Source organism: Megalops cyprinoides, chromosome 5, assembly GCF_013368585.1.
Source record: "Megalops cyprinoides isolate fMegCyp1 chromosome 5, fMegCyp1.pri, whole genome shotgun sequence".
NCBI lineage: Eukaryota > Metazoa > Chordata > Actinopteri > Elopiformes > Megalopidae > Megalops > Megalops cyprinoides.
Genome location: NC_050587.1, coordinates 41340001 through 41349089, shown reverse-complemented (window position 1 = coordinate 41349089; position 9089 = coordinate 41340001). Strand labels below are relative to the sequence as shown.

The window sequence follows — 9089 nt, the reverse complement described above, 5'->3', positions numbered from 1 at the left end:
TGCAGAGAAACCTTGAACTAGACAGCAAAGAAGCAAAGTTTATTTCCACTGACAGGACAAGTGCGTCTCTTCATTCTCACCTGCCCCAGTGCACAGGGTCAATGACGTCACATGCTGATTATCACAAGGGGTTTGGAAGGTGTGGAGTCGGTGAGAGGGGGGTTTGGAGTTGTAGAGATGGGGTTTGGAGGGGGAGACTCTGGGACGGGGGGTGACAGGTATGTGAGGTGGGGTGTGCTACTTTCCCTTTTAAAATGCAAAGCCTCTCTCTTCAGCAAATTTCCACTACAGACTGACGACGTACTTCTGAAGACAGTCAGAGTCACAGTCACAGTCACAGTCACTCTGACTCTACATCTCATTGCTCATTTGTGGCTCCTGTGGTTATTCTTGCAAACCCCAAAAAGTGCCTCACTCTCTGTCCTGACCGCCTGTCAGTCTCTCGGTCATTGTGACTGTAGCATTTTTAGGTGCCAAAGTGAATGTATGAAGGCCTCCTGAGTGCCTCAATCAGGAAAAGCATTTGTTGCTTCAAGCGTGAGGTTGAGCGCTGAGGCCTGGGTTTGATCCCAGTCATGTGAATAGCGGACGACGACCGGGAGCCCATAGTGATGTAACACACTGGCTAGTTCCACCAGGTTTATGTGGGAGAGCAGGTCAGCATGGGGCTTGTTTTGTAGCTAAACAGTGTCCCCTGCAGGTTGGTGCAGGTAGTGGCATGAGACAGCATGTCTCCCAGGGCAGAGACTGTTACCCCCCCCCCCCCCCCCAATCAGCAGTGGGGATCACAGTTGTGCAACATGGTGGGAATTCCAAATTAGGGAGGACACTGGGGGGGGAGCATTCAGAATAATGCATAAGACTTTATGATGATTTTATCAACAACTGCTGGAAAAATAAAAAATACACAGAATAGGTATGATTATGACTTATTTACCACACACTTCCGAACATTAATCACAGCAGATTTATTGAAAGTCTCAATGAGACATTTTACTGACATATTTCACTAAGGAATTCAGACAGTGGAACTCTGCCTGCTTATTAAACTGTAAAAGGGGGGGAGTGGCGTTGGAGTTACATTAGCTTGTAATTAGGTTTGACTGTACGCTGTAGGTAACAGAACTGAAGGGTTCATTTGATCCAGTCCATTGAGAAACTCACTGAGTGGAATCTCTTTTGATTTCATCTTCTGTCTCTAAAACAAGAAGAAACACAGAACACAAATCACACAAAATCTTACGTCTTCACGTTTGCTTATAATGAATGTAAAATTTAAACCTGTTTCTCTGAAGTTTCCCAAAGAATGATATTTTCCTGTCTCACATGAACAGGTCACATCAGCTGGCCTTGATCCAGGAAAACATGAGATCAGGTTTCATCGACAGTCAAAGAAGATCACTTTAAAGAAGATCACCTTTACCCAGAGGGTCTGGGTGCAGATGCTACTTGGACAGCGATAAAAGGCCTGTAAAAGAAATGGAGTGAGAGGTTTATCCACTCCAAACAGACAGTTTGCTTTCATGTAACTCATATAATTTCTCTGAGTGTCATTGTTACTCAATATTAATTTATGATCGTATCCTCCAGGTAGATCAATCCTTTGGTTATAAATCCAGGTTTCAATAGAAAATCTGTGTTACTGATAACAGTATTCGGCAGCACTCAGATGGAGTTCAGTGTGAGTTCTGCATCTGTGAGCTGTTTCTGTGCGCTAAGAGCAGAAAATCTGTGTTACTAATAACAGTATTCGGCAGCACTCAGATGGAGTTCAGTCCTGCTCCATGTCCTCATCTGCCAGCCCGTGGGAAGCCGAGGTATCAGCGTTAGAACAGAGCAGTACGGGGAGCAGCACTCTGACCTGCTGCTCTCAGAAAACTGATGCAGTTAGCAGCGCTACCATGACAGAACAAGTCCAGAGAAACACAGGTGTTCACTGTCTTTTAAGCCATGGAACATTAGTATGTTAAACCATTCCGTTTAAGTTCACCAAAGTTAGACCACCATTAAAGACCAGAGGTTCCTCTTCCATGAAACATCTGCACCCCATCTGTGAAATAAATCCTCATATTCTTTAGCTAATGTAGACTAACAAAATAATGATAAGCTCCTGTCAGAGTTCCCCTTAGAGTGTCTGAAAGGACTAATGCAAACTCAATGGGACCCTGTGAATTTTGGTATGGAGGTGGAAATCACAACATGGACTCACAGCTTGCAGAAACTGATCTGCACAATGTGGGCAGGAAGCCTGACATGCCACATCCTGTTGAACAAAGATTTACCTCTGTCTCACCTCAGAGGTAAACGTCTCCCTCACCTCTGCCAGTATCCAAGCAAACTGATTTTAAAATACAAATCTTCAAGTAAAATAACAGGTTTGATAGAATATTTTCTATTGTTCTTTATATTGTTTCAATATATATTGATGTCAAACTGTGTTAAAGTTATGTTTTTTAAACACAAGAATATCTCATGCCAAAAATCATTTTCTGTTACATAACTCTTGGAACTCGACGTTAAAGGTCACCGGCTTAAAATTCTTTTCACTTCCCAACATTAGCCACAAGATGGCGCTACATACAGTGTAAAATAGAACGCACAACTTAGGAGTAGTTCATAAAATACATGAAAGGGAAAAATGGTAACATACATACATGAATGAGAAGATGGAAAAGCACAATAAATGTTTTGTGTAAGACCTCGGAGGTAAACTTCTCCCTGGCGTAGAAAGAAAAGTACTATGAATGGCCGCATGCGCTTCTAATATTGTTGACTCCTTATATGGCTTTTTGCTTGTGATGTACTCTGCCTCACTTGTAAGTCGCTTTGGATAAAAGCGTCTGCCAAATGAACAAATATAACTGTAAATGCGGAGGTGGACACCCCTAGTTCAGAAAGTAAAAGTCCTGTAGAAGTCCACGTATTTGTTCCACCCATTCACTACACCAGCTGAATTTAATTAGCACAACTCTTCAGCCAGATAGAGGAGCTAATTAGTGAAATCACCTTGTTTAGTGCATGGGTAGAACAAATAAGTGGCCGGACTTTTACTTTCTGAAGCCGGGGTGTTCACCTCTGTGTAAATGTAAATGTAATGCATATTAAAGACCAGCCACAGTAATGTGCTGACAAACAGCCTTACTGAAGAGGCCAACACCGTACATTTACACTCGCTAATAACTTTCTCATTTCACAGTAAAAAATACATCAACGGGACTTCACTAAATGTACAATACTGTCAATTTGCAAATAATAATGATCCGGTGCGCTTACAAGCGCTTTCTTCATAATATATTAACTTCGGAACAGGACCGTTTTATGTACTTTCCTCTGCCAGCACCCAGGCGAACCCAGCAGGAAGGAGGGAACGGACTGATAGTATCGCCTACATCACCAAACTTACATCACATTACCGTCATTCAGCAGATACTCTCACCCAGAGCCACTTCCGTAGGGTAGTTTTATACATTTATACAGCTGTCTACCGAGGTAATATGGAGGGTAGGTACTTTGCCCTAGGGTACAACAGCAGCGCCCCAGCAAGGAATCAAACCAACAACATTTTAGTTTGTGTTGTACTCTACCTCATTTGTAAGTCGCTTTGGATAAAAGCATCTGCCAAATGAATAAATGTAATGTAAATGTGAACGTAAATTTAGATGTAAATGTAAATGTAGTTTCTAACTTCACTCCTTACCACTACACCACACAACTGCCCCTGAATGATAAAGTAAGATTATTTGTTCTCCAAAACCATGTAGGCCTACATTAGTTTAGGTGTTTAAAAGAATATTAAATATATAATATAAAATTATTTTAAGGGATTTCTGGTGAGATGCAAAGCAAATTTATTTATTTAAAATTCCTGAATTTCTCCAACATCCTGACTGCATGTAAACTGCAACCTGGCAGTACCCAACAGCGAGGTCCACAGTGAAAAAGTACTGTGCACTGTGCAGAGCAGGAAGGCGGTCGTTGATGTGGAAAAGCTTCACGCCTGGTGTTGCCGTGTGGTCGTGTGTTATTCACACAGAGCCCCAGGCTGGAATCAGCCCTGCGGAGCAGAAGAACAGCGGAGGCGTATGAATGAGAGCACTCTTGGGTGCCACCCTTTTTTGGAAGTTTGGTGACGGGCTCCCTAACTCTGCTGTACTGTGCAGGTGGAATACCTCAGACTGTGCCACTGGTGTGTCATCCACTAAATTTATCTCATATATTTATCTCATATATTTATCTCATATAAATTTATCTTTCACTCTGCCAGTGCAGGCTTGGTCCTCTTCCTTGAAAGCGAACACACCTACATACCTGGCTAAAAGGGCTCATAGCTCTGCTTGCTGCTCTGGTGCACCACTGAACATCTATGTTGGATGTCAGGTCCTCTTTCACCCCTTCATGGCCATCAGAGACCTGCTGGATGCTCCGAGACGACCCTTTCCTGGATCCTGGCATTCCGGGTCAGGTGCTCAGGCAGGCCTTTCTGTTTGGACACCCCCCCCCCCCCCACCAAGCCCTGTGGGGAGTGTCTTTAGGAGAATTCCGCATGTCATTATGTTGTGCATCCATGCCCCCCTGTCCGTCAGCAACTTCACTGCCTCTCACTGGAACCCCATGTGTCCGCAATTTAAAGGTCGTCCATGAGTCAACTCGGTCTCGCTGCCTTTGCTTGAGCGGTGAAAGGGTTAAATGTAATCAGCTGGCTCCCGGTACCCCACCCCCCGTGCGCACACACATACATGCACACGCACACACATATACGCACACACACACACACACACACGCACGCATGCACACACACACACACACACACACACATCGATTACCCCTGGGTCACAACGCTCTACCCCCGGTTATGGCAGGAGTCGCCAGAACATCTCCATCCCGTTCAAAGCCGATCTGAAGCTCGCAGGAATGGCAGCATTCAAAGCGCTGTCTGGACCAAACGTCTACAGCAGTTTAGCGGCAGCTTGCAGATTTAAGATCAGCGTCAGCCCGAAGTCTGTCTACAAGGTCGGTAGTGAATTTTAACGGTATGCAGTTTGCTGCGTTAAGCGTAGTTTGCTGAAAGTTGTGCTTGAGAATTTATAGCAGAAGAAGTGTTCATTTAATATCGCGGCGAAGTGCACGCTTTCGTAAATTTATTATCTGCTCTTTAATGCTGATTTCTCAGACTATAATTTTAGGAGATATCCAGCACGGGATACCTTTAATATTCGTGCTGACCCAGTAAACCGCGAGTGCATGTGTGCATGTATGCAGTTGTGACTGAAAGTGTACCTGCATTATCCAGATGTTTTGGCAATATTTTGTTTATGAAGTGGATGGTGTTTAAAACGCGATCAATCACACCAGGTGCGTTCAGTATGGGACAATAAGCCAAAACTGAAACTGTTCCTTAGTGAGTGAGCGACTTTCCTGCCTTTAACGACACCGCAAGGTTAGCAATCTGGCCGCATTTTGGCGTGTCTTGCCAGATTTACACACCGCAAAACCGGTGGATGGTATGACATCTCTGCGTGTGGAATAGGCCTAGATGCATGCAGATAAAAATGAAAAAATTAACTAATGAGCATGAAGATGGATTCGTTGAGGAGTTTTAAATTTCACCCACTCTGGCAGAGATCAGCAATGCTTTATCATTATCCTATATAATACAGAGACATTTTATTGGTGTGTCGCAGGTAACATACAGTTCTGTATTTTTGCATAAAAACTCATATATCTCTGTACATAAACTAGTAAATTTTATGTGTTATTCATTTGAATGGCTTGGGGTTGTAAGACATGTCACCGTACCATTTTGTTTGACAAAGATATGATACTCAGATATTTTTAAATGTCATCTGATTATTAATATCCCTTTATAGTTATTATGGTGTTCTGTAATGAGGGAGTGCAGATTTTTGTGTCTACTGGGAATAAAAGTGATACATCGTCCAACGGTGTCAATTATCAGCCATTAAATGCCGAAAGCTGATGTTACAGGTCGCTGTGTCAGAATTCCGATTTTTTAAATGTATATTCGCTGGCATAGCGTCCTCGGCAGTGCTCCAGTAAAAACAGCAGGCCATCAATGCGCTGACCATTACAGCTCTGTAATTCCAACAGCTACAGTGCTGACTTGTGCTATTGATTGCTGTGTTTTCCTGATCTTTCAACACGTTTTGTGGTTTAAGTTGAAATTGTAAGATAATTTTGATGAGAATGTGGCAAATCGAGAGTAAGAGGTTGAGGATACCCAGCAGTAACTGCCTGCACAGTCCGGCCCTCACCTTTAAAATAAAGCTTAAAGACGGAGACTTCTCCTCCATGCACTGTCAGGCTGGTCTTCCTCTCTACAGCACCTCAGTGCCCAGTGCTCACAGTTTCCTCTCTGTCACACCTGCTGGGAGTGCATCAGACACTGACCACCTGTCCATCTTAAACTCGCTTAGTCTGGACTTCCCAAAAGGTGACCTTTTTCTTGAAAAAATTGGTTGATTTTGCTCTTTCTGTCGGGGGCTGCGTGTCCTGGCCACGGGCAGATGGAGGGGTGCAGATAATTGCGATGGGTCTGTTTTGCCCTGCCACGTAAAGCCAGGTCTGATATGAGAGGGCAGCTTGCTGGACCATCGCGTGGCAGCATTGATCTGCTGTTCAAAGGTCACACATGACCTCCACACTTGCATTGCCACATCGTGTTTGTCTGCGATTTCTCTGCAACTGCAAAACAAGCAAACAAGAGAGGCAGCATGGGGTTCAGGCCGCTCTGCAGACCACGTTTGCAGGAGAAACGGATGTTGGGGGGGGGGGGGGGGGGGGTGTCTCCAGGGGATTTATGCTGGAAAATGAAAAGCCTTTTTGTCCTCACAGGGACACTGGAGTGTGGCGTGTGGCTGTTATTTCTCCACGTCTGTGGGCCGAGGGGCGCGGTTCTACACAGACCCCACAGAGGCAGTGAGGGACATCCCCGATGGGGCCACACTGCTGGTGGGAGGTGAGGCAAGTCACACACCTGTCAGGCTTCCGAATGCTGCTCTCCCTCTCCCCGCACATGAGAAACAGTCACTGCTGAGCTCCACACCGCTCTCCCTCTCCCCGCACATGGGAACAGGGTCACTGCTGAACTTCACGCTGCTCTCTCTCTCCGCTGCTTTTTCAGGCTTCGGCTTGTGTGGGATTCCAGAGAACCTCATAAACAGCTTACTGAAAACCGGAGTGAAGAGACTGACTGCTGTCAGCAACAATGCCGGGTAGCAGCGTGCGTGTGCCTGTATGTGTGGGTGTATGTGTGGGTGTATGTGTGGGTGTGTGTGTGCCTGTATGTGTGGGTGTATGTGTGTGTGTATATGTGTGGGTGCATGTGTGTGGGTGTATGTGTGGGTGTATGTGTGGGTGTGTGTGTGTGCCTGTATGTGTGGGTGTATGTGTGGGTGTATATGTGTGGGTGTATGTGTGTGTGTATGTGTGTGGGTGTATGTGTGTGTGTATATGTGTGGGTGTATGTGTGCCTGTATGTGTGGGTGTATGTGTGCCTGTATGTGTGCCTGTATGTGTGGGTGTATGTGTGCCTGTATGTGTGTGTATATGTGTGGGTGTATGTGTGTGTGTATATGTGTGGGTGTATGTGTGGGTGTGTGTGTGCCTGTATGTGTGGGTGTATGTGTGTGTGTATATGTGTGGGTGCATGTGTGTGGGTGTATGTGTGGGTGTATGTGTGGGTGTGTGTGTGTGCCTGTATGTGTGGGTGTATGTGTGCGTCAATGCTACACACACTCATCTTTCTGTAATATAATAAAGCTATAATGGAGTTCCAAAGAAAGTGACTGTGTAGGAGAATGAGGACAGTGTTGACTGACTGATTTTAGCAGATATGTCTCTGTTACAACACCTCCAGATAGGGGTCAAACCTCAGAGTAAAGCTCTGCACTGGGATTTCTGAGACAGCTGATGTGTCTCTGATCTCGGCATTGCTCGTCTTTAATGTTTCATATTGTCTGTCTTCACAGTATACCAGCCCATACATTGCAAAATATGAAACTTAATTTACCCTCTCTTCACTGGAGTCAGAACAGAAAAAAATGAACTTTTTACAATGATCTGAATTATTTACATCACTAGTTTTGAAATGATTTTATTGTGTTATTTATTACAATGTTGATGAATTGCTAGAGAATCAAACAGAAGGAGAGGTGTTCCACACTGGTCCCCGGTGTTTCCCCCTGTCGTTCGGCAGAGAGCAGCCTCAGTGTCAGCTCCTATCACCAGCAGGCACTGTGATGGGCTGCCAATCAGGACAAAGGTTAAAGGTTAAATCCACAGTGCCAGCACTGCACACTGGAGTGCCTGTCCAAATGTAGGTCAGAGGCCGGGTCACTGAGTTCATGGCTCTGGGAGCCATGGGAGCGGCGAGATGAGCAGCAGTTTTTGAGTTGTTCCCTCCCTTTATTTTACAGTCGATTCTCTCACTGAAGGGGTTTAATTACTGAAATCATGCAGAAATTCAGGGGAGCACTTCCTGCTTAATGCGTGAAACCCAGAATCACCTGCTGAAGTTACCTTCTACAATTCCCTGCAATTCAAACCATAGTCAGTAGCTGGTGTTAGGGGGCGGGGATAGAAGTGGAACCGAGATGCAGTCTGAAGAGGTGGGTCTTCAGTCTGGTTCGGAAGATGGCCAGTCATTCTGCTGTCCTGACCCCCATGGGGAGTTCATACCACCACTGAGGGACCAGTACAGACAGGGATCGTATCTGAGAAGAGTGACTCTGTCAGGTCGGGACAGTCAGTTGCCCTGTAGATGCAGAGCTCAGCAATCTTGCGGGATCATAGGGTTTGAAGAGCGGCTGTAGGTATGAGGGGGCTGTCCCATGCTGTATCCTGTATGCCAGCATCAAGGTTTTGAGCTCGATGAGAGCAATGACAGGAAGCCAATGAAGTGAGGTGAGGACAGGAGTAACTTGGCTGCGTTTAGGGAGATTATAGACAGGTCGTGCAGCTGCATTCTGGATCAGGTGTAGTGGTTTGATGGCACAGGCAGGAAGGCATACAAAGAGGGAGTTGCAGTAGTCCAGGCGTGAGAGGACCAGGGCCTGGACTAGGAGCTGTCG

General features: G+C 45.4%; 1 protein-coding gene and 1 long non-coding RNA gene across 2 annotated transcripts in view; one reads left to right on the top strand and one right to left on the bottom strand.

Moving 5' to 3' along the window:
• Positions 1-1044: 1044 nt before the first annotated feature.
• LOC118777458 lies at positions 1045-6724 on the bottom strand. The gene is made up of 3 exons (XR_005004968.1): positions 6273-6724; positions 1418-1468; positions 1045-1198 (listed from the first exon to the last, which is right to left on the bottom strand). It is a non-coding gene; the product is annotated as an uncharacterized LOC118777458 (long non-coding RNA).
• LOC118777457 (succinyl-CoA:3-ketoacid coenzyme A transferase 1, mitochondrial-like) overlaps positions 4781-9089 on the top strand; it is a 15157-nt gene continuing 10848 nt past the window's right edge. Inside the window, exons 1-3 of the mRNA XM_036528371.1 lie at positions 4781-5010; positions 6853-6976; positions 7142-7232. Of these exons, the coding sequence (XP_036384264.1) occupies positions 4912-5010; positions 6853-6976; positions 7142-7232 (314 nt within the window). The 5' untranslated portion in view covers positions 4781-4911. The remainder of the gene's footprint in view (positions 5011-6852; positions 6977-7141; positions 7233-9089) is intronic.